Below are 26,475 nucleotides of genomic sequence, written 5' to 3'. Positions count from 1 at the left end.
TTTCAGCGACTGGTGCACAAGGACACCCAGGTCTCGTTGCACTTCCCCTTCTCCCAATCTATTGCCATTTAGATAATAATCGGCCTTCCTGTTTTTGACACCAAAGTGGACAACCTTGCATTTATCCACGTTATATTGCATCTGCTATGCTTCTGCCCAATCACCCAACCTGTCCAAATCATACTGGAGTTTCTCGGCATCCTCCTCACAGCACACATGCCCACCCAGCTTTGTGTCATCTGCAAACTCGGAGATATTACATCTAGTTCCCGTGTCTAGATCATTAATATATATTGTGAATAGCTGGGGTCCAAGGACCGATCCCTGCGGTACCCCACTAGTCACTACCTGCCACTCGGAAAAAGAGCTGTTTATTCCAACTCTTTGCTTTCTGTCTGCCAACCAGTTCTCTATCCAAGTCAATACCTTGCCCCCAATCCCATGTGCCTTCATTTTATACACTAATCTCTTATGCAGGACCTTATCGAAAGCCTCTTGAAAATCCAAATACACCACATCCACTGGTTCTCCCTTATCTATTTTACCAGTTACATCCTCAAAAAATTCCAGTAGATTAGTCAAGCACGATTTACCTTTTGTAAAGCCATCTTCCTACAAATACTGATTTCTATCAGTTCCTCCCTTTCATTAGACCCTATGTTCCCCGACATCTTTGGGAGGTTATTTGTGTCCTCCTTTGTGAAGACAGAACCAAAGTATGTATTTAATTGGTCTGCCATTTCTTTGATCCCCATTATAAATTCCCCTGATTCTGACTGCAAGGGACCTACACTTGACTTCACCAATCTTTTTCTCTTCACATATCTATAAAACCTTTGTGTCAGTTTTTATGTTCCCTGCAAGCTTACTCTCATACTCTATTTTCCCCCTCTTAATTAATCCCTTTGTCCTCCTTTGTTGGATCCTAAACTGCTCCCAATCCTCAAGTTTACTGCTTTTTCTGTCCAATTTATATGTCCTCTCCTTGGATCTTAAGCTATCCCTAATTTCCCTTGTTAGCCACGGTTGAGTCACCATTTTTAAATTTTTTTTTTTTTTTTTTATAGGAGCAAGGTTCAGTCACACCTGCATCCCGCCCCCTGCATCGCTCGTGGTAGTTGGCCTGCCTGGGAGTGGGGGGGGGGGGGCGGGGGGATGGGGAGCATTCTGCCCTAAGCAACCCCTTACAAACAAGACCTCATAAAACCTGTGTCAAACATTTCTTGCCCCTCCTGGACCCTCAGATGGGCTCCACTTTTGTTCCAGCCAGATATGTCTGAGGAGACCAGGTGCGCCTGCATTGATCATACAACAGGCTTCGACTAAGGGCCTAGCAGCGGGAACTCCCAACCTATGGAGCCCCGCTCCTGGTCCCTCTTTACGTCAATGGCCTTGTTGAGGCAGGTGAAAGCTCCGCCACCACAAGGCCTTACAGGAAACATCGCCACAAGGCTGGGTCTTGGCATATTTGAGACCTGGCTGAGTTTGGGGCCATTCTGGCAGACTGCTGCCAAACTTGCGGTGGGAGTTCACCAGAACAACTGTGAAGTTTTGGGGCCAACATGTTTTGCTTACAAATAACCTGTCCTATATCTTGGCAACTGCAAGAACCAGCAGTACAGAATGAAAGTCATTGGCATTTGTATGGAAAATGTTAAAATCTTGATTCCCTGATGATTAGTCGACTGCTAAGGTGTCATACCAGGAGTGTTACAAGTTTGAACACTGATGGAAGTTAGCTGATCTTAGTGACAACAGCAGTGAGAGCATTATATAATTGGCTTTAGAATCCCTGAGCTGCAATAGGCAAATAAAATTACCCATGGTTTGCACTCGCTGTCCATGTTTGTGCCCATATCAGTGACCCAATGCGTGAACCCCATTCTCATTTGGTTCAGACTCCAAGGCTGCTGGCAACAAATTTTTTGCAGATATACATGAAACAGAACAAAGCCATATTCCAAAACTGAGACCTTGTACAACAAAAGGATCAGATTCCATGCTGATCCAGGACAATATTCTGCTGTTAAAAATGGTTTGGTCATATTCTTGTATTGAGAATTTTTTGGCATTCATTACATTACAATGGGTAGCCTTGGCTGTGGTAGAACTTTTGTCAGAGTCAGAAGTCTGTGGGTTCAAGACCCACTCGAGATTTCACAGAATCATAGAAGGTTACGGCACAGAAGGAGGCCATTTGGCCCATCACGTGTGCGCCGATCGAGAAAGAGCTATCCAGCCTAATCCCACTTTCCAGCTCTTGGTCTGTAGCCCTGTAGGTTATGACACTTCAAGTGCATATCCAATTACTTTTTAAATGAGATGAAGGTTTCTGCCTCTGCCACCCTTTCAGGCAGTGAGTTCCAGACACCCACCACCCTCTGGGTGAAAAAAATTCTCAACTCATAATCTAGGTTGACATTTCAGTGCAGTACTGAGGGAGTGCTGCACTCTCCAAGCTGCCGTCTATCCAGATAGGACGTTAAACGGAGCTCCCATCTGCTCTCTCAGATGGACGTGAAAGTTCCCAAGGCACCATCTGAAGAGCAGGGGCGTGCTTCTGATGTTCTATCCAACAGTTATTGCTCAACCTACACCTAAAACAGATGATTTGGACATTTATTTCACCGCTGTTTGTGGGATATTGCTATATTGGCTGCTGGGTTTCACACATTACAACAGTCTCTACACTTCAAAAGTACTTTGGGACATCCTGAGGTTGTGAAAGGCACTATATAAATGAAAGTTCTTTCTTTAATTTTACAGTAACAATGGGAGAGGTGGATCATGCTTCAAAGTGCCCCTTGACTGAGGATCAGTAGGTTTTTAAGTAACGTTATATTTTACAAATTGTTGTTTCAGTGTATGAATTGCACAATATGCAGTACCTCATGAACTTCTCCAGTATCTCCTCCACCCACATCTGCAGGCGCAGTAAACCAAAGCCATACCGCCACCACATTTTAAACAGATCCTGAAGGTACCAGTCAGTCTCTTCAAACACAAACTGCTCCCCATTGAAGATTGCCACTTTCTCTGGGACACCTTTTCTGTGCTTCAGACCTTGAACAGAGATAAAGAAGGGAAGACTAATAAATTACAAATTGCTACAGTTACAATAACTTATTAGTTTTTAAATCAACCTAGTTGAATCATACAAGCTACTTTTGGATCTCCAGCAAAGTACATCTTATGATAAAAGGGCTTCCTAATGGCTCAGCTGGTTAAGGCAGTGAGTAGCTGAGCCATACAGGCCAAAAAAGTCCCAGGTTTAATCCCTGGCTTGTGTGCTCAGTTAGCTGATCTTAGCAGGGGTGGCAGCAGAGGTTCTACAGTTGGCTTCGGCATCATGGATTAGGGATGAAAGTGGGGAGGAGGAGAAAATCAGCCACGGTTTCTGGTTCTCATTTCTACTCAGCGACCCCTGTAGGAAAGCGACCCCTGTAGGAAATCATATGTGTGGGCATCCAGTTACAGCAAGACTGGGCTTGGGTGGAAGGCTCACGGTCTAGGCCTGTGCATAATAATCGGCACTTAAACAAGGTCCCGAAGAGCAACTGGCACCTGTGAAATCAAACCCGAGCAAGGAGTCAAGGTTTCCAGAAGAGGAAATAGGGAAGGGGTGAGAAATTGATGGAAAAAAATGTAAGCCTCACATCTTCGGGGGGGAAGGGAGGAGTACATTGTATTTAACAATCTTCGCTGACAGGCTTTATTGGTTAGAGAAAGAAAAGTAATTTATAAAGTACTGCCTCCATCACCAAAACGGTATGCACCAGAGTTGTCCCTTGATCACAACAAAGTATTTCCTGTAAAAATCTATTATTGCGTTGTGGGTGATTTGTATATGAAAAAGGTTTGGTGTGTGGAACAAACAGTTTAAACAAAACATGCTCCAGCTTTATATTAAAAAACATTTACAGCTGTGAGATTGTTTGCTATTCAGTGGATCTAAGACAGCATTGTACAGAAAATAACTTGGAAATACTATACTGTAATCTAAATCTCAATGAATTTCTTTGCACCATTATTGTTGATAAAAAACTTCACTTCCTATGCAAATAAAAATTGCTGGTCTGGCATATTGTCATTTATATATTCGCATGAATCTCCACATAGGGACTGCATCGCAACAAAAGATTTGTCTATATTCTTATACTGTTGCAAATTTTAGCTGATGCATTTAAAACGGCACGTATAAAAAGAGCAGTTATGTATTCCCATCATATATCAGAATAAAAGCCACCATTATCCTGACCTTGATACAGATTTGAAATACAAAGCCAGAGATTCACAACAGGTTGATGTTAACAACCAGGCTCAGAATTTCAGTTTCAAACAGGGATAAATCAATATGTCATGAAGTCATTTTATAGGAGCTTCACCATGGGCAGTATTTAATACAATTTGGAGAGAATTAATACATTAAGCACTTTCACCCTGAGCCAAGCTAACCATGGAGTAATAAATGGAGACAACTGCCAAAACTAATCTCGGTGTCTTATCAAGTTGGAAATAACAACTTGTATTTATATAGCACCTTTAATGTAGTAAAACATCCCAAAGTGCTTCACAGGAGTGTCATAAAACAAAATTTGACACCAAGCCACATAAGGAGAAATTCGGGCTGATGACCAAAAGCTTGGTCAAAGAGATGGGTTTTAAGGAGCATCTTAAAAGGAGGAAAGAGAGGTAGAGAGGTTTAGGGAAGGAATTCCAGAGATTAGGGCCTAGGCAGCTGAAGGCTGAAGGGAATGATGAAATAAAAACAGAAAATGCTGGAAATACTCAGCAGGTCAGGCAGCATCTGTGGGGAGAGAAACAGAGTTAACATTTCAGGTCGAAGAATTCTCCAGTTCTGATGAAAGGTCATCGACCTGAAATGCTGAGTATTTCCAGCATTTTGTGTTTTTATTTCAAAATTCCAGCATCCGTTGTATTTTGCTTTGGGTATGATGGTGGTGGTACTTGGTATTCCCACATCCCTCCTATGTCTTTACTAGTGGCAGCAATTAAAATCGGGACGAGGAGGCTGAAAATTGTTTTTATAAAGAAACATATCTCTGGTTTATAAAGACAGGTGCATTTTACTACGTAACACAGCCTATTATTCTGTTGCTAAGGTGGAGTGTGTTATCTGGCTGTGTCCCATTAAAGCCAACAGGTCCAATTGCTGCATGTCATGTTTGTGGATACTTTTGACCATTTTTCCACAAAAAGTGGTTAGGGGAAAGAGATACTTGGAATGCTGGGTATTTAAAAGCAAAGTGTAAAAAAAAGGCACCTGAAGAAAAGGGGTTTGTATGCTAATCGAAGTTGCTTCTTCCAGAGACTAAATTTAAGACAGACAACCACCACAGTTGTGTGGTACCCATGTTCTTTATTTGTGGCATTACATGAATATATAGGTTGTATTAACTAAACTAAGCACCTCTTATCATACCTATTTTTAAAAAAAATATATAGTTCATTGGATGTGGGCATCGCTGGCAAGGCCAGCATTTATTGCCCATCCCTAATTGCCATTGAGAAGGTGGTGGTGATCCGCCTTCTTGAACTGCTGCAGTCCATCGTGCTGTTAGGTAGGCAGTTCCAGGATTTTGATCCAGCGACGATAAAGGATCGGCGATATACTTCTAAGTCAGGATGGTGTGTGACTTGGAGGTGGTGGTGTTCCCATGCACCTGCTGCCCTTGTCCTTCTCGGTGGAAGAGGTCGCAGGTTTGGGAGATACTGCCGAAGAAGGCTTGGCGAGTTGCTGCAGTGCATCTTGTAGATGTAAGAAATCACAAAACACCAGGTTATAGTCCAACGCTTTATTTGAAATCACCAGCTTTCGGAGCGCTGCTCCTTCTTCAGGTGAAGTGGAGAAATGCGTAAAGACACAGCTTATATAGTCAGAGAATCATGTCAGATGTTTACAGGTAACCTTTCCAACTGCCATTTATCGCACCTCGGCAGAGAGATAATCACAGCAGTCAAAGGTGTGAATGGTGTCCAAACAGGTCAGTCAGGGAAACATTACATCAAAGAACAATGAGGTGGGGTCACAAGGGGTCAAATATTGCAGATGCTGGGGTATGAAAAACAAAAAAAGACAAAACACATTTTTTTTGGCTGGAAATCACAGCAGGTCCAGCCGCATCTGTGTAGAGAGAACAAGCCAATGTCGACTCGAGTCTGGATGACCCTGCATCAGGTGGGGTTACATGTAGCGTGACATGAACCCAAGATCTCGGTTAAGGCCGTCCTCATGGGTGCGGAACTTGGCTATCAGTTTCTGCTCGACGATTTTGCGTTGTCGTGTGTCTCGAAGGCCACCTTGGAGAATGCTTACCCGAAGATCGGAGGCTGAATGTCCTTGACTGCTGAAGTGTTCCCCAACTGGGAGGGAACACTCCTGCCTGGTGATTGTTGCGCGGTGTCCGTTCATCCGTTGTCGCAGTGTCTGCATGGTCTCGCCGATGTACCATGCTCCGGGGCATCCTTTCCTGCAACGTATGAGGTAGACAACGTTGGCCGAGTCACATGAGTATGTACCATGTACCTGGTGGGTGGTGTCCTCACGTGTGATGATGGTATCTGTGTTGATGATCTGGCATGTCTTGCAGAGGTTGCTGTGGCAGGGTTGTGTGGTGTCGTGGTCGCTGTTCTCCTGGAAGCTGGGTAATTTGCTGCGAACGATGGTCTGTTTGAGGTTAGGCGGCTGTTTGAAAGCAAGTAGTGGAGGCGTGGGGATGGCCTTAGCGAGGTGTTCATCGTCATCGATGACATGTTGAAGGCTGCGAAGAACATGGCGTAGTTTCTCCGCTCCGGGGAAGTACTGGACGACGAAGGGTACTCTGTTGGTTGTGTCCCGTGTTTGTCTTCTGAGGAGGTCTATGCGATTTTTCGCTGTGGCCCGTCGGAACTGTCGATCGACGAGTCGAGCGTCATATCCCGTTCTTACAAGGGCGTCTTTCAGTGTCTGTAGGTGTCCATCGCATTCCTCCTCGTCTGAGGAGAACAGCGACCACGACACCACACAACCCTGCCACAGCAACCTCTGCAAGACATGCCAGATCATCAACACAGATACCATCATCACACGTGAGGACACCACCCACCAGGTACATGGTACATACTCATGTGACTCGGCCAACGTTGTCTACCTCATACGTTGCAGGAAAGGATGCCCCGGAGCATGGTACATCGGCGAGACCATGCAGACACTGCGACAACGGATGAACGGACACCGCGCAACAATCACCAGGCAGGAGTGTTCCCTCCCAGTTGGGGAACACTTCAGCAGTCAAGGACATTCAGCCTCCGATCTTCAGGTAATCATTCTCCAAGGTGGCCTTCGAGACACACGACAACGCAAAATCGTCGAGCAGAAACTGATAGCCAAGTTCCGCACCCATGAGGACGGCCTTAACCGAGATCTTGGGTTCATGTCACGCTACATGTAACCCCACCTGATGCAGGGTCATCCAGACTCGAGTCGACATTGGCTTGTTCTCTCTACACAGATGCGGCTGGACCTGCTGTGATTTCCAGCCAAAAAAAATGTTTTTTGTCTGTTTTTTTGTTTTTCATACAGACCCCAGCATCTGCAATATTTGACCCCTTGTGACCCCACCTCATTGTTCTTTGATGTAATGTTTCCCTGACTGACCTGTTTGGACACCATTCACACCTTTGACTGCTGTGATTATCTCTCTGCCGAGGTGCGATAAATGGCAGTTGGAAAGGTTACCTGTAAACATCTGACATGATTCTCTGACTATATAAGCTGTGTCTTTACGCATTTCTCCACTTCACCTGAAGAAGGAGCAGCGCTCCGAAAGCTGGTGATTTCAAATAAAGCTGTTGGACTATAACCTGGTGTTGTGTGATTTCTTACATTTGTCCACCCCAGTCCAATTCCGGCATCTCCACACCATGGCATCTTGTAGATGGTACACACTGCAGTCACGGTACGCCAGTGGTGGAGGGAGTACATGTTTAAGGTGGTGGATGGGGTGCCAATCAAGCAGGCTGCTTTGTCCTGGATGGTGTTGAGCTTCTTGAGTGTTGTTGGTTTGCACATTTCACCTTACTGTGGAATAAAACAGCTTACAATTTGAACCAAATTCTACACGTGTAGCGTTAAATTTGGTTAGCCTTCAGATAGATTCAAAAGTTACACCTGCAAAAAGACATGGCTATCCAGTTCAGATGACAAAGGGGTCCTGTTGTTACTCCCCCAGGTCCTGCTAACATACAGATCCATATAGGACAATGGGAGTTGACTCCCATAATCGGAACACAAAAGCAAAATACTGAGGATGCTGGAAATCTGAAATAAAGAGAGAAAATGCTGGAAATTCTCAGCTGTCCCATTACCACCTTCTTTTGCTTGCATCATCATCCCTTTTGTCATTTAATCAGTCCTGCCTTCCACCCGATCACAGACCTCCCCCCTCCCTTTCCCTGCCTCTGCACTTGCTTAAAAACTGGTATATCTCCAACCTTTCGCAATTCTGACAAAAGGTGTGGCCTGAAATGTTAACTTTGTTTCTCTCTCCCCACAGATGCTACCTGACCTGCTGAGTATTTATTTTCTTCCCTACTACCCTCCCAATAAGACTTCCTCAATTTCTTGGCTTCCCCTGACCACATGCCAACTACAGATTTTCAGTCCTCCATCAGTGCCACTCTATACCAGAGCAGTAGAAAGGTGGCAAACCACTCCTCTGCTTCCCCCCCCCCCCCCCCGCCACCCCAGCAATCATCTGGCTTCCACTTGCCATTCTTGCACAGCAACAGAGCCGAGATCAGAAAATTAAGTGGCGTGTGGGATTGCAGGAATGCATACATCCAACGTGCCATCTTGTCTAGATTACTAAAAAGAACTGATATCATGGAGCAAAGATAGAAACCCACCAGCAGGAAAATCTCAGTTGGCAAGAACAGCTGGGCAAACAAGGAGGAAAAAATTTGGGAGGAGGAGATCAGTTGTGATATGCGGGAGAAAATCAGGTACACATGAATGGCCTAGTAATGAACTACATGTATACCTTTGGTGCACTACTTGCATTTGTAAACAAGGTGTTTAGGAATTTGCTAACCTAACGCACAGAGAAAACGCTCTCTCATTGATGTCACTTGTTGCGGAGATGCTGTGCTACCCAGAATGGTTTGATCACAAAAGCTGCAGCGACAGGTCCAAATCTGAACAGTAAAACTCATCCACAGTAGCAAACGAAATGTGTACTGTATATATTCTAAAACAGAACAACTAGCATGGATCGTGACATCTGGTTGGCAGAGCGGATTAGAACACTGTATTTTTACTAACAGGATCTGTGGTACTGAGTCTTTTTTTCTTGATGGCTGTATAAGTTTGAAATGAAATGATTTGAGAAAGGTCAGCCCAGAGGAGCGGCGTGAATAACTACCCTCAACATCCACTTGATTGAATATGGCAGCAAGGAGCCTAGCAATAATGATGTCACTGGGGGTCATATCTGACACACAGGAAGATTCTCTTGCTTGTCAGAAGCCAATTATTGCCCCAAGCCCCAAAACATCACTACAAGATCCTGAGTGCAGTATTCCCCAACCAACCCTCTTCAGCGACTTCATCAATAACTTTCCCTCCATCATAAACTCGGAAGTGGGACTGTCTACTGGTGATTCCACAGTATTCAGCTCCATTCATAGCTCATTTAATGAAGCAGCCCATGCCAGCCTACAACACATAAGTAGTGAATATTCCCCTGTGGTCGGCAAAACACCATTACTGGGAAAAACTGATGGAACTTAACCCAACATCTAACCTGTGCTAAACTTGACCTTGAAGTACAGACAACACAGTGCTGCAAGTGGTTAAGTATTTCAGTCCCAACATTAACACGTCATACTATCACAATATTATTTTACCTCAAAAAGAATATTTTATACTGAATTCTGAGTTTATGCAGTCCTCAGATTCGCTATTTATTATAAAACATTTTTTAAATCAACCTGCTGAAAACTTTGGAAACTGAATTATTAAACATAACCTTACCTAACTGTTTAACAAAGTCTTGCATGTGAAGATTGAGTGGGTGAATGACTGAGCCACCAGTCTCATACTGCTGTCCATTTACAGTAACTGTAGCCAGTCGACCTCCGACAGTGCCCTTCTCATAGACATCGATTTTAACATTGTGACCAAACTCCCGTCTAAGGAAATAGGCAGCTGAAGATCCTCCGATTCCTGCACCTACTATAGCTGTGGTAGACAAAAAAAAAAGACATCAATAAAAGAGATTCCAGTGTACAGTATCTAGCTTCTTATTTTGGTTACAGGATGAGAAGAGGCTTCAAGGGGATCTCGACAGGCTCAGTGAGTGGGTGAGAACATAGCAGATGGAATATAATGTGGATAAATGTGAAGTTGTCCACTTTGGTAGAAAAAACAGAAAGGCAGAGTATTTCCTAAATGGTGAAAGATTGGGGAATGCATATGCTCAAAGGGACCTGGGTGTCCTTGTGCATGAGTCACTGAAAGTGAATGCGCAGGTGCAGCAAGCCATTAGGAAAGCAAATGGTATGCTGGCCTTCATTACAAGAGGATTTGAGTACAGGAGTAAAGAAGTCTTACTCCAATTATATAGGGCCTTGGCGAGACCACACCTGGAGTACGGTGTACAATTTTGGTCTCCTTACCTAAGGTAAGATATACTTGCCATAGAGGGAGTGCAACGAAGGTTCACGAGATTGATTCCTGGGATGGCGGGACTGTCGTATGAGAAGAGATCGAGTAAACTAGGCCCGTATTCTCTTGATTTCAGAGGAATGAGAGGGGATCTCATTGAAGCATACAAAATTATTTCAGGGCTTGATAGGGTGGATGCTGGGAGAATGTTTCCCTTGGCTGGGGAGTAGAGAACCAGGGGCCACAGCCTCAGGATAAAGGGTAGGCCATTCAGGACCGAGATGAGAAGAAATTTCTTCACACAGAGGGTGGTGAATCTTTGGAATTCTCTACCCCAGAGGACTGTGAAGGCTCAGTCATTTGGGTATATTCAAAACAGAAGTCAATAGATTTCTGACTAGTAAGGGCACCAAGGGATATGGCAATAGGGCCGATGAATGGAATTGAGGCAGAAGATCAGCCATGATCTCATTGAATGGCAGAGCAGGCTCGAAGGGCCGAATGGCCTACTCCTGCTCCTATTTCTTATGTTCTTATGTTACGGTGGGACTTTTAAACTCACATTGAAACAAAATCAATTTATTAATTAGTACACACCAGGTCAACAAGGGAGATCAGTCTCAGACAAGATTAAACTAATTGTCAACAAGTATCAGAGTAAAGGTCATCCTCATAGAAAACTCGGATAACAAAATGTACCGAAGTGGCCATTTAAATTTTGCTTTGGCAAATCGGAGGCATGCTCTCCTTGATGTGCAATGAATGTCACTTTTCCCATGTGGTACCCCAGAAGCCCACCTACTAAATGAGTTTAGCTATCAGCCTACAAAATTTACTGCATCTGTCAGGAGTTTTAAAATGGCCTTTCAATTACAAACATAGTGACGTAATTCAAATATTTCACCAGAGTGCAAGTTCCAAGGTTTTGAAAGAATTCATTTTCTTACTGCTAATTTTCTGCCCTCCCTGTTTGAAAGTGTTGAATCATTGCTCGGTATGGTTCTACTGTTGCCAGGTGCCCTCCGGTACCTTGTCCAGCTGGCCATTATTTGTGTGCCAGTCTACCTATCCCAATCTTATCCTCATCCAGGTCCACATATGTACATTGTCAGCGTGGGGTACTGGTCAGTGATCAGGACTAAGAATCCTAACTGATTTTCCACACACCCAAACCCAGAGTACCATGGCCAGTAGTTGCGCCTACTGTGCCAGTTGAGATCTCAACACTAACCTAGTCTCAATTTGTCATGGAGCAATCTGGGGCCCTAAAAAATTCTGGAGTTTGTTCCCCCTCCAATTTTCTTCTCTCCTCTCTTGTAGGCAGTATCTTATGTTTGGGAGGGTTCCATGGATGCCAGCAGTGTTCACTTCATGTGTGACCCTAAACAGTGAGCGTCCAAAGGTTATTCAGTCAATGGGATTATCACAGCTGAACTTGATCCTGTCCTCACCTGATGTGTGAACACAAAATGCACCTTCTACAAGAAATTACTCATCAGCAATCAGGAGTAGGGACCTTCACTGATTCTTCCCTTCCCAGGCCAGGGACTACGAGGACAATTGTCGTAACCACTTGGTTGCTGTAGCTGGGGCCTTTCTAGACTGTATGATTTAATACCACACCGCATGGGATATTTGCCTACTGAGTCCCTGTTTTAATATTGCAAGTTACCTACAGCTCAAAACTGGGGAGCAAGGATTGATTGTACAGGAGCCTGCCATATACAAGCATATCTTACCCTTTTCTGTAATTAAATAATCACACACTGACTCTGGATGGATCAAATAATCATACGTTGACTCCGGATGGAGTGGGTTTGGTGGACTGTATGGGCTTTTTTCACTTTGGATTTTATTTTTATGTAATCAAAAGATTACATAGATTATGCTTGACATTTTAGGATTACTACCCAAGTATTTTACCAACTCTTAAAAATAAATTGCAGTTGATGACCACAGCACAGATGATTTGGAGCTGTACCAAATTTACACTCATACTAATGACCTTAACACTGCAAATTAGAACTGGCTTTGACTCCGATATAGACTTGGATGAGTCGAAGTAAATCAAAAATCCAAACCAACCAGGAATTTAATGGTGTTATGGGGCTGGGGATAATCTATTAGTATGGATAGAGGATCGGTTAACGGACAGAAAACAGAGAGTAGGGATAAATGGGTCAGTTTCAGGTAGACAGGCTGTAACTCGTGGAGTGCCGCAGGGATCAGTGCTGAGGCGTCAGCTACTTACAATCTATATTAATGACTCAGATGAAGGGACCGAGTGGAAGGTATCCAAGGTTGCTGACAATACAAAGCTAGGTGGGAGAGTAAGCTGTGAGGAGGACATAAAAAGAGTCTGTAATAATAATAATGGGATATAAACAGGTTAAGTGAATGGGCAATAAAGTGGCAGATGGAGTATAATGTGGGGAAATGTGACGTTATTCACTTTGGTAGGAAGAATAGAAAAACAGAATATTTTTCAAATGGCGAGAAACTTTTAAATGTTGGTGTTGAGAGAGATTTAGGTATCCTCGTACAAGAAACACAAAGTTAGCATGCAAGCACAGCAAGCAATTAGGAAGGCAAATAGCATGTTTGCATTTATTGCAAGGGGGTTAGAGTACAAGAGTAAGGAAGTCTTGCTTCAATTGTACAGGACTTTGGCAAGACCACACCTGGAATATTGTGCGCAGTTTTGGTCTCCTTATCTAAGGAAGGATATACTTGCCTTGGAGGCGGTGCAACAAAGGATCACTAGATTGATTCCTCGGATGAGAGGGCTGTCCTATGATGAGAGATTGAGTAAAATGGGCCAATACTCTCTGGAGTTTAGAAGAATGAGAGGTGATCTCATTGAAACATACAAGATTCTGAGGGGGCTTGACAGGGTAGATGCTGAGAGGTTGTTTCCCCTGGCTGGAGAGTCTAGAACAAGGGGCAGTCTCAGGATATGGGGTCAGCCATTTAAGACTGAGATGAGGAGAAATTTCTTCACTCAGAGGGTTGTGAATATCTGGAGTTCTCTACCCCAGAGGGCTGTGGATGCCCAGTCGTTGAGAATATTCAAGGCTGAGATATATGATTTCTGGACTCTAGAGGAATCAAGGGATATGGGGATCGAGCGAGAAAGTGGGGTTGTTGTCAAAGATCAGTCATGATCTTATTGAATGACAGAGCAGGCTCAAGGGACCATGTGGCCTACACCTGCTCCTATTTCTTATGTAAGATTCGCGAAATTTTCATTAAATAATCACGTAGGAAAGTAGGGTTAATAAAACAGCTTTATTGACCAAAAGAAGCTTACACAGAGAAACCTTTGATAGAAGGGCACACAAAATGGCCGCCAGACCTCGTGACCAGCTTCTGGGACCATTTGAATTTCTGTTACTGCAAGCCAGACAGGCTTGTGGATTGAGGACATTAAAAGCCCGCGAAAACCAGTTTCGGGAAGCCGAAACTCATAATCTAATCAATATGTATGCTCAGTTCCATAAGTACAGGACAGATTTGGGTGACAGGATGAGACCCATCAAGAAATGGGCGGACAATTGAACGAACGCTTAAACCCATTACAGTGTACAAAGAGAAGCCGTTTAACAGCCATCCAGGGCAATCTCCAGACCGATCAATATACAAACCAAGTTACGGTAACAAAGCAAAGACATTATCGGCCCAGGAAGGCCAGTTAAGCTATCACCAACTCCCGTTATGAAGACAAAACACCCCTGCAGAGAGTTCTGCCCGCCAAAATTATTACAAAGACAGGACTATGATTTGGCGGGAGATAAGAATGTTCCAAAAAAGTATAACTGTGGATTGAGTAAAGTCCATCAGTGAGTTCTCCTTCGGTTCAAAAACGCTTCGGGACAGACTCTTCGGTTAAACAGCACTTCGGTTCGGACCTTCGGAACAATTTCGGTTCGGAACGTGTTCGGTGTTCGGCCAGGCAAGGCCCGGCCATGACGAGAAGCCGACGAGAAGAATTCGGCTTGGAAGCCAGCTCGGCCAGGCAAGGCCCGGCCACGGCGGGAAGACGACGAGGGAGGCCCGGGTACTTTTGTCGGGAGATCATCGACGACCCAGACCGGAGAAGACGACACTCAGGTCCCGGAGCCCAGGATCCAGTTCTTCAAAAATCACATCGGTAACGGATTCATCCGTGTGCATCCAGTTCTTAAAAATCACATCGGAAACGGATCCATCCGTGGCGAGCGCTCACCAAGGCTGTACCGGCTGCCTACATCGCAGGAGAACCAAGAGGAAAACAAGCTGCGCCAGAAGCTTCCAAACCCACGTGACGACGGAAAGCTGTGTCGAAAGGCTGCAAAGCCTTTTTCGCAATTCTTAAAGTGGTGAGCATGATCCCGAGTCCCTCAAATCGAAACTTAGTTAGGTTTAGGGGAGGGGGTTAAGGGTAATTGTAGGGGAGGGGGTTAAGGGTAATTGTAATGTGTTACCCCTTTCACGATGTGCCGTGTGTTCCCCATTTCTATAGAGTTAAGTTTATAGATGTGTGTATGCTTGTAGTTGCTTTAATCTGTGCATATGACATGTATTTTATAATGCTGCAAACTGTTCAATAAAGGCATCCATTTCGTGCTATTCGACCTGGTCTATTGAGTTTTTCCTCTGCACTACAGCTCCCTGCGCCTAAGTCCAAGGTCGAGAACCGTAGGGGCGAGTGGGTCGAACCACTCACGGGTAATTATTGCAAGAAGCCTGGCAGGAGACCAGAGCAAGCAAGAGAAACCCCCTACAGAGATGGCGACTGCGGCAGGACCTTGGCAGCAGGAATGTAGTGTTTTAGATCAAGGTCTGAATAAACGAAATGTGATGGATGAGAGAATAGCGGATTATGTTTTTGGGAAGGTAAACCTTACAAAACAGTGGATATCCGACCTATTAAGAGATAGGCGCCTGCTAGACGCAGCCATCAAGTGGACAGAAAGCAAAGAGCACAAAAGATCTGTAGAAAAAGCGGTCTGGCTGATGTGCTACAAGAAGCAAGTCCAGCTTTTGGACCAAGTCGTTGTAGCACAGACGGCCCAGATCAAAGGGTTACTAGCAGAAGTAGAGGAAAAGGTTGCGGGAGGAAAGAGACTGATTGCATCGCTCAACGCACTGAATCAGGAACGCCACTCCGTAACCAATCGCCATGAGACCAAGATAGATTACTTGGAGTGTCAGGTCACTGAGGCCAAGACCAGTGAAGGAAGAATAAGAGACAGGTGTGTCCGCCCAGCTCAGCAGGTAAAGGCACAGGAGGAGAGTATTCTGGGAGCTAGAGCAGCGTACAAGATGGCCATCGAGGATAGGTCTGAGAACGCCGACCATAGCGCTTGCCAAAGGGAGCTAGAGGACCTGAGAACGGCCATAGCAAAGGCAAACGGCTTGGTGTGTCTCATAAACCCACCAGCGAGCCATCTAGTTAGCCAGGGAATCCAAAAGACCGATTCCGCGAGAGGCTGTTGGGGTACCAACCACCGAGCCCTCGGCACCTCCCAGCTATGATGAGTCTTGGGTTGCGGGGGAGGAAACGGTGGAGTTAGTCGAAGAGATTCTGAGGTAGAACAACCCCAGGTAGTAGGGTCGAAGCCGGCACCGATGTGTCCCGCTCGACACTGGAGGCTCGGTCCGGACGAAGCGAATGGCGATGACGGACCCCTCATGAATCAGATCGTAATGCCCCACAGCGCACAACAGCTAAGGGCAATGATAAGCCACATCCAAAACTCTCCGAGTCAGGAGATCCCAAAACTCTCCGAGTCAGGAGATCCCTCCGTCCATTTTAGGGACGTGGAGCAGACCGCAGCAGTTAATGACTGTGACGGGGTAGAGCAGTCCAGAATGCTGCTGTTCTCCCTGGACAGCTCGATCCTCCAGTGTCTCTCTGACGAGAGCAAGAGAGGGCACAGGGAGTATGAGGTTTTACGGGACGAGGTCCTGGAGGTTATGGTGGAAGATGACAGAAGTCCGTTCCTCCGATTGGGTAGGACGGTACAGCTAGAGGGAGAGCCCCCACGGGTTTTCGCCGGAAGGTTGTGGCCAGTGTATCGGCGCAGCTGCCCGGGCGGGCCGGCCCAGGACGGGCAGGACGCTGGTCAAAGGGCTCATTGGCTCCGGTGCCTGGTCACCAATTGCTTGCCACATGTGAGGGAGCAAGCCAAAACATGGTTTGACCCCAATAACCCCCGCTCCACGGAGGAGATAGTACTTGATCAGCTCACGATAGGTTACAGGAACAGCAGGAGTAAGGAAGTGCCTCCCCCGAAGGGAAAGGTGCATGAGGTGAGGCCTGCAGCTCCTGTTAAAAAGGAGTGGCATCAGGAGAGGAATCGCCCTCCCCAAGCCAAGAATAGTTGTTACGGGTGTGGGAAGGAAGGTCACTGGCGCCGGGACTGTAAAAATCCCTGGAAGGATTTAAAGGGTGTGGTAAACCACTGTTATTGTTGTTCACCGTTGTTGTTGTTGCACACTGCTGTACCTATGCATGCAACATGTCTCGGCTGGCTCCACCCACAGGCATAAAGGTGATTGACCTGCAGCCCCCTGCCTTCTTGGAACCCAGTCAACCACGAGAGGCATGCTCTGTTCTTTGCTAATAAAAGCCTTTATAGTTACTCTCCTAACTCTCCGTCTTTTATGAGTAATTGATAGCGCATCAATTTTATTAGCAAAAACAAAATGTCGACAAACGCTGAGCAGCAGGAGCTGCTGCGAGCCCTCAGACCAACATGCCTGGACCTAGACCCCCAAGAAGCGGGTTCGGCTACCAAATTTGCGCATTGGCTGCGTTGCTTCGAGGCCTACCTGCAAGCCTCAACTGTGACCCTGGACGAAAACAAGTTGGAAATCCTGGCCTCAAAGGTGAGCCACCAAGTTTATACAATAATCCAGGACGCGACGACCTACACGGCGGCTATCGACCTGCTAAAAGGGCAATACGCACGCCCGGTAAATACGGTCTATGCCAGGCACCTCTTAAGATCCCGCAGACAGCAGCCCAGGGAATTGGTGGAGGCCTTCCTACGGGCACTACGGATACTCGGCCGAGACTGCAATTGCAAAGAAGTATCAGCCGCAGCACACACGGAGGGACTGATCCGAGATGCTTTCGTTGCGGGTCTAAGGTCCGACTACTCCCGGCAGAGACTGTTGGAAAAGGGAGAAATGGACCCGAGAAAGGCAGTGTCCCTCGCGCTCTCGCTCGACGCGGCCCACAGGAATATGGGCGCCTTCTCCCCTAACCGCTCCGCAACGTGGACGCCACAACCTTGGGTCATGGGACCGCCACCTTCAACTGCTGCTGCGATGTCCAAGGCACAGAAATGTTATTTTTGTGGCCAGGCAAAACACCCCAGAGCACGCTGCCCGGCGAGAAACGCTACCTGCTCCGGCTGCAGGAAGAAAGGACACTATGTCAGCGCCTGCAAAGGTAAAACTGCTAACGCCAGCAGCGCCGCGTGCGAACCGTGGGGGCAGCCATCTTGTCCGCCATCTTGGGTTCCCCCAGCCACGTGGGGATCGGGACCATGGGCGCCGCCATCTTGTCCGCCATCTCAGACGTCTCCAACTTCAACCACGGGGGACCCGGACTCAACCACCGCCTCATCTGACGACCACTTCGACTCGCTCGACCATACGCTGGCCTCCGTGACGCTGGACCAATCTCTCCCTCATCAACTGTCCAGGTCCATGATGGACATTACGGTAAACGGTCGCGCCACTACCTGCCTTTTTGACAGCGGGAGCACGGAAAGCTTTATCCACCCCGACACGGTGCGCAGTTACTCTCTCCCGGTCCTGCCGACGCGACATCGGATCTCTTTGGCTTCCAAAGCCCAGTCAGCGGACGTCGGTGGCTACTGTGTAGTGACCCTTTCAGTAAGGGGCACAGAATACAAAAATTTTAAACTCCTGGTCCTGCCCCATCTTTGCGCTGCCGTTCTACTGGGGTTGGATTTTCAGTGCCACCTTAAGAGTGTCACATTAGCGTACGACGGACCCCTCCCCCCACTCACAGTCTGCAGCCAGCAGCTTTTAAATCGCCCGCCACGCACCATTTGCAGCCTCTCCACCCTTAAAGTCCCCCCCCCATCCTTGTTCGCTAACCTCACCCGCGACTGTAAGCCCATCGCTACCAAAAGCAGGCGTTACAGTGCCGGGGATAGGAGCTTCATTAAATCCGAGGTAGCAAGACTCCTGAAGGAAGGGATTATTGAAAGTAGCACCAGCCCATGGCGAGCACAAGTGGTGGTAGTGAAGACTGGCGAAAAACAGCGCCTAGTTATTGACTACAGCCAGACGATCAAATCGCTACACCCAGCTAGATGCATACCCACTCCCCCGCATATCTGACATGGTCAATCAGATAGCACAATACCGGGTGTTCTCGACGATTGATCTGAAGTCGGCATACCACCAGCTCCCCATCAGGGCTGAGGACCGCCAGTACACAGCTTTTGAAGCTGACGGTCGTCTCTACCACTTCCTCAGAGTTCCCTTCGGCGTCACCAACGGGGTTTCAGTCTTCCAACGGGAGATGGACCGGATGGTTGACCAGAACGCGCTCCAGGCCACTTTCCCCTATCTAGACAACGTCACCATCTGCGGCTGCGACCAGCAGGACCATGATGTTAATCTAGAGAAATTCCTCCGTATGGCCCAGCGGCTGAACCTAACATACAAGGACAAATGTATGTTTCGTACCGAGCGCCTTGCCATTCTTGGCTGTGTAGTGGAGAACGGAGTCATCGGCCCCGACTGGATGCGCCCCCTTATGGAGCTCCCCCTCCCCCACTGCCAAAAAGCACTGAAGAGATGCCTAGGGTTTTTCTCGTACTATGCTCAGTGGGTGGCCAACTATGCGGACAAAGCCAGACCCCTCATCAAGTCCACCTCCTTCCCCCTGACAGCAGAGGCCCGTGCAGCCTTCACTCTCATAAAAGGAGATATTGCGAAGGCCACAATACACGCAGTGGATGAGTCCATCCCTTTCCAAGTGGAGAGCGACGCATCCGACTTTGCCCTAGCTGCAACCCTTAACCAGGCGGGGAGACCCGTGGCCTTTTTCTCAAGGACCCTCCAGGGCCCCGAGATTCGACACTCCTCTGTCGAAAAGGAGGCCCAGGCCATTGTGGAAGCTGTGCGACATTGGAGGCATTACCTGGCCGGAAAACGATTCACCCTGCTCACTGACCAGCGTTCAGTAGCTTTTATGTTTAATAATAAGCAGAGGGGCAAAATCAAGAACGACAAGATCTTGAGGTGGAGAATCGAACTCTCCACCTACAATTACGATATCTTGTACCGGCCCGGGAAACTCAATGAGCCCCCAGATGCCCTATCACGTGGTACATGCGCCAACGCGCAGGTCGATAGACTGAAGACCCTCCACAATGACCTCTGCCACCCGGGGGTCACCAGGTTTTTTCACTTCATCAAATCCCGTAACCTGCCCTACTCCATCGAGGAGGTCAGGACCATGACCAGGAACTGCCAAATCTGTGCCGAGTGCAAACCGCATTTTTATAGGCCAGACAGAGCATGCCTGATCAAAGCCACGCGCCCCTTTGAACGGCTGAGCGTCGATTTTAAAGGGCCCCTCCCCTCCTCCGACCGCAAGGTGTACTTCCTCAACATAATTGATGAGTACTCCCGTTTCCCATCCCTTGCTCAGACATGACCAGTACCACGGTCATTAAATGTCTGAATGACCTCTTCGCCTTGTTCGGTTTCCCCAGCTATATTCATAGCGACAGGGGCTCATCCTTTATGAGCGACGAACTCCGGCAGTACCTGCTCTCGAGAGGTATCGTTACAAGCAGGACCACCAGCTACAACCCCCGGGGGAATGGCCAGGTGGAAAGGGAAAATGCGACGGTCTGGGAGGCAGTCCTTTTAAACTTGAAATCTAAGGGCCTCCCGACCTCTCGCTGGCAGGAAGTCCTCCCTGCGGCGCTCCACTCCATTCGGTCACTGCTCTGTACAGCCACCAATGCTACCCCTCACGAGAGAATGTTCTCCTTCCCCAGGAAGTCCACATCGGGGATCTCGTTACCGACATGGCTGACTTCTCCAGGACCCGTCCTACTGCGGAAGCACGTGAGGTCCCATAAGACGGGCCCCCTGGTCGAGAGGGTGAGCCTCCTCCATGCCAACCCTCAGTATGCTTACGTGGTGTACCCGGACGGGCGGGAGGACACCATCTCCATACGAGACCTCGCACCTTCGGGTGCTCCCGAAACACCTCCCTCGCCACCCACCACTACCCACGCCTACCCCCAGTACGCTTACGTAGCGTACCCGGACGGGCGGGAGGACACAGCCCCCACACGAGATCTCGCACCTTTGGGTGCCCCTGAAACACTACCATTGCCATCCACCACTACCCACAACCCAACCCCGCTAGACGGCATGCCGCAGCCCCAGTCATTGACCACCCAACCACTCAATGAGACGCCAGATTCAACGTTGGATGCTGCACCATCACCGCCGCCACCACGACGATCAGGACGGCATACAAGGCCACCTGATAGACTTACTTACACGAACCTTTAGTACACTTCACCCCGCCGGACTCAATTTTAAACAAGGGGTGAATGTGGTAAACCACTGTTATTGTTGTTCACTGCTGTACCTATGCATGCCTCAACATGTCTCAGCTGGCTCCACCCACAGGCACCAGGTATAAAAGGTGATTGACCTGCAGCCCCCTGCCTTCTTGGAACCCAGTCAACCACGAGAGGCATGCTCTGTTCTTTGCTAATAAAAGCCTTTAGTTACTCTCCTAACTCTCCGTCTTTTATGAGTAATTGATAGCGCATCAAAGGGAAAAGCTCCCTCAGCCCCAGCCCAAACGCCCATCCGGGAGAAAGGAGCCGATGTGTTGATCCATCCCGATGCGATCGAGTCAGTTTTAGAGGCAATGCGGTCTCTAATGACCTCGCAGGGGAAGGTGGCAGTCGCCAACGGCCCTGTTGCTCCCCCAGCCCCAACTGCAGCGCCCCAATGACTAAAGCCCGCGCAGCCCGTCTACCTGTGTCCGCTCCGATATGACGCGTGGAAAAGACCCCTTGTGGAGATGGAGGTAGAGAAGGAAAAGGGTAGTTACCTGTTGGATACGGGGGCATCATGTACCGTGATCCACACAGCTAAACCTTTTGCCTCACCTCTGTCTACCCAGGCTCCATTCTCATTAGCGGGTTTCACAGGCAAAGAACAGGCTGGCGCGTTCTCCATCCCGCTCTCCATTCATTTGGGAGCACTCCACACCACATGGACGTGTAGCCTGATGAAGTGGAACGAGGGGGGTGGTAAAGGCATCCTCGGGTCTGATTTCTTAGTGGAACACGGGATCCTCGTGGACCTTAGAAATCACTGTCTCTGGGGAGCAGAGAATGGGTTAGGCAAGGTAGTCGTGATCCCAGAGAAGGGAGGAAAGGGGACCCTGTGCACCATGAAGCCGTCAGGAGGTTACGACCTCGAGCTCATGGTCGCGGACGTCCCAACGAACTTGCAAGCGTTTGTGTCGGACAATCTGACCGCATTTGCCACCCACAAGCACGACTGTGGGAGGGTCACCGGGTTTGAGGTCAGCGTAGACGGGGACCCCATGATCCGACCCCAAAAGCAGTATAACTTCCCCAAGGAAGCAGAACCCGACATGGAGACAGCAATATCTTCATTGGTGCAGCAGGGCGTGTTGAGGCCGATAGCCACTCACGTGAACTCCCCATTATGGCCGGTAAGGAAGCCGGACAATTCATGGAGGGCCACGGTGGACTACAGAGTCCTCAACAGTAACATCCCAGCCTGCGCGCCCACGGTAGCAGCAGTTGCCGACCTAATAGGGAGTATTCTAGCATCCGCGACCACGTTCACGGTGCTGGATATCTCGAACGGTTTTTGGTCCATTCCGTTGCGGCGGGAGGATCAGTACAAGTTTGCCTTTACTTTTAAAGGGCAACAGTACACTTGGAACTGCTTGCCACAGGGTTTCCACAACAGCCCCAGCATTTTCCATCAGTGCATGGCAGGAAGTTTAAAGGAATTTAGCCAGCCCAATCAGATAGTGCAGTATGTGGACGACTTGCTCCTGTTCACGGATTCAAGGAGGAGCACGGCCCACTATTAGCCGAATTATTGGAGCTACTGGAAACGAAGGGTTTTAAAGTAAACCCAAAGAAAGCACGGATCGGCCAGCAGGAGGTGAAATTCCTGGGTCTGACCATCCGCGCTGGGGAAAGAGCCATAGATAAGGCTAGGCGGGAATCGGTGCAAGATTTGCCGATTCCTAACAGTAACGGGTGTGAGGTCCTTTTTGGGACTGACCGGGTACTGCAGAGACTTCATCGAGGACTATGCAGCCACAGCAGCCCCGCTACTCCGACTCTTACACAAGGGAGTCGAGTGGTCTTGGGACGAGGGTTGTCAGGCAGCATTCGAGAAGTTGAAAAGGGACCTGCAGACCGCGCCAGCCCTAGGGGCCATAGATGGGGGAAGAGGAGTTTTTCCTGGAAGTAGCCGCCAGTGGAGACAGCCTGAGTGCCGTGCTGCTCCAGGAGCGACACGGCAAGCTGAGGCCAGTGGTCTACTCCTCCAGGGTGCTTACGGATGTGGAGAGGAGTTTTTCCAATTGCGAACGGCATCTCCTGGCCACGCATTGGGCTGTGAACAGATCAGCGATCTTCACAGGAACCTCTCCCATCACTCTCCTCACCCATCACACACCCACAAAGGTGCTGCTGGATGGAAGGATTAAGGATGGGGCCGTAAGCAGCGCTCGGATTGCGCGCTGGACCCTCCTCCTTTCCCAGATGGATCTCAAGGTTAAAGGTCTTTGCGAGCCGAAGCTCGCGGCCAACATGGTATATCCCGGAACAGCCCATCGGTGTTCCGTCGAAGGGGTATGGGAGGTCAACATAGGTTTACGGGCCGGGATACACCCCACAGGCCGCGAGATCTACGTAGACGGTTCCAGCACGGTATCTGCTGACGAACGACTCACAGGGTGTGGAGTTTATGACCCCGCGGCAAACATTGCCCTGGCGATTAGGCTCCCCAGCACTATGAGCGCACAGCAGGCTGAACTGTCCGCGGTGGCGTACGTGGTTACCCACCCCGAGATCTTCCCAACCCCATACACGATTTGCTCGAACAGCATGTTCACATGCAATTCGTGTACGGAATACCTGGCCATTTGGTCTCGTCGCGGATATACCTCCGCGGACGGACGACCTTTAACAGTTAAGCCCTTGCTGGAAAAGATCCTGGCAGCAGTGGGGGAGGAAGGGGAGGTGTTCATCCACAAGGTGAAGGCTCATTCCACCACAGAACCCCGCAGTCAGGGTAACCAGCAGGCGGATGCGCTAGCCAGGGAGGGTGCCCGCAACGGCATTTTCTGGGACCCCTATGGACCCGGACCCGTGGCAGTGATCCGAGGCAGGGAGGGGACTCCAGGGAACACAGGGGTGACACCGCCCCTAGACCTAAAGACCGTCGAAACCCTGGATCCCGCCCTGAAAACAGTCCTCAATGCTATTGCAGAGGGCAAGCAGGTAGAGGGTCCGTACAGTACGACAGCCCTCTCCGTCAAGGAAGGCATGTTGTTCCGGGAGGAACAGTGGGTTGTGCCGCAGCAGCACCGGAGGGAATTCCTTCAACTGGCCCATGAGGGTCCAGGGGCAGGACACCCCGGGCCTGAGGTTACCTGGCAATGGGTAGAGCAGGCAGGATGGTGGCCGGGACTTCGAGACGATGTCCGCGAGTTCTGTGCAAGCTGTCTTGTGTGCGCTGCAAACAACCCAGACCCCCAGAAAAGGAAGGTGCCCATGGGGCACATCAGGAGGGTAGAGGGACCATGGCAGTCGATACAGGTCGACTACATAGGGCCCCTGCCCACCGCCCAGGGAGGCTATAAGTACTGCCTTGTCCTGGTGGATGTGTTTACCAAGTGGGTAGAAGCCTTCCCGTGTAGAACAGCTACGGCGCTGGGTACTGCCAAGATCTTGGTCCGGGAAGTGTTCTCACGGTGGGGGCTCCCCCGTTTTGTTGAGTCCGACCGAGGGAGTCATTTCACCGGCCAAGTGATGCAGAACACCCTCATGCTCTTGGGCATTGAAGGGAAGTGGCACGTAGCGCACAATCCCCAGTCATCCAGGATTGTTGAACGCATGAACCGGACCCTCAAGGAAAAGCTGAGGAAAGAGGCAATGGGCTCGCCCCAGAAGTGGGCGGAGATCCTGCCTCTAGTCCTCATGGGGATCCGGGCCAGCCAGTCCAAAAGTACGGGGCACTCCCCGCACGAGTTAATGACTGGGAGGATCATGCGAACACCCACCCATGTACTAGCCCCGGTGCTCACTGAGGGCCAGCTCCAAGAGGTGAATCGGGACAAGTTCATCCAAACCCTTTTGGAGCACCTGAAACAGGTTTATGAGCAAGCGGCTGGGAACATGGGGAGACAGCATCAGGGCAATCGACTGTTGCTGGAACCCCGTAAGAAGCAAGAGTGGGAAGTCGGAGACCAGGTCATGGTTAGGAACTATGCCCGAGTAGGGAGTCTGGAACCACTGTACATGGGGGCCCTACAGCATTGTAGACAAGGCCAGCCCCATGGTGTACGCAGTGAAGGTGCCCCGACGTACTAAATGGTTTCACATTAACCAGTGTAAACTGTTTAAGCCGGGTGCACAAGGGCCAACAACAGGGGCCAGGTCTGAGGACAGAAATCCTCAGCCTGAGACAGGGTCACAGACCACACAGGCTGGAACTGTAGCCTGCGTGAGGGGAGGAGTCATCCCATCGGAGTGGGAGGTCTCCCTGTTAGTTTGGGATTCGGACAAGGAAGAGCCCGAACAGCTCGACCCCGCCTCTGACCCGATCACGGAGGAGTCGTCGGAGGAGGACGAAGGTCTCGCCCCCGACTCGAGCATAGGGGAGGTAGGGATTGGGGGCGGAGACTCACCACCTGTGGGGACAGGTGGGGTGGAGTCGGATGCCACGGATCCCAGCCCCAGGGGGGCGGAGCCTGAGGGAAGGGAGCCGGAGCCGGCAGCTGTGGTGGGACCACAGGCTGCGAAGGTGAAGGTCCCGATCCCCGGTCCGTTAGCCCTGGGAGCCTCGCCCAAGGTGCCCCCTCGTAGGTCGGCTCGGACGCCTCAGCCCAGAAAGTTTTGGTCAGATCCTCCTTACTTCCCCCAACATCGATCCAGGGTAGCCCAGGAAAGACACGATTCCCGTTCAGCAGCGACAGGCTGCGGGGGATCAAAGCCGAAGGTTAGTGCAGCCCCGCCACAGGGAGCGGCACGCTGCAGCCCTCACAGGAATTAGGTAGGCCGCCCGAAGGAGGGCGGCGCTGTACATAACTTAACTTATCATTACCTAAACTTAAGTAATTTTAATGTTAGTTTAAGGCATGTAAAGTTTAAGATGATGGGGATGTTTTAAAAGGTAGTTTTCGAAGTCTGCCCAGTATGTGTGTTTGTTTGGAAGCGGGGTCAAGGGACCCGAGCATCCGTTTAATGAGGCCAGCGCCTATTGGGAGCCTGGCTACATCATCTTATCGGTTACAGAAACCAGGAATACAATGGAGAGGATTCTCGTGGTGCTCGCGGCGATCGGGTGCAGGCTGGCCTACCGAGGCCGCACCAAGGACGTCGTCGTGTTCGGATGCTCCGGGGACACAGCCCCCATCGCGACGGATGGGACGGGGAAGCGAGAGGTTGAGGAAACCGCCACCTACTTCCACCAAGGGAGATGGCCAGGATCGAATTCCACAGAATACTCCAGCAAATCCGGGT

General features: G+C 49.1%; 1 protein-coding gene across 2 annotated transcripts in view; it reads right to left on the bottom strand.

Moving 5' to 3' along the window:
- pcyox1l (prenylcysteine oxidase 1 like) overlaps positions 1–26,475 on the bottom strand; it is an 85,931-nt gene that overhangs the window by 46,742 nt on the left and 12,714 nt on the right. For both annotated transcript variants that reach the window (XM_085995357.1, XM_085995356.1), the window contains exons 2-3: positions 10,034–10,240; positions 2,889–3,063 (exon numbers count right to left, since the gene is read on the bottom strand). In XM_085995357.1, coding sequence (XP_085851483.1) covers positions 2,889–3,063; positions 10,034–10,240 — 382 coding nt within the window. The remainder of the gene's footprint in view (positions 1–2,888; positions 3,064–10,033; positions 10,241–26,475) is intronic.

Source organism: Somniosus microcephalus, chromosome 8 (genome assembly GCF_052327205.1).
Source record: "Somniosus microcephalus isolate GS21.2 chromosome 8, FLI_Smic_1.0, whole genome shotgun sequence".
NCBI classification, from domain to species: domain Eukaryota; kingdom Metazoa; phylum Chordata; class Chondrichthyes; order Squaliformes; family Somniosidae; genus Somniosus; species Somniosus microcephalus.
The sequence above is the reverse complement of the archived record's forward strand: the minus strand, read 5'-3'. Positions and strand labels throughout refer to the sequence as shown.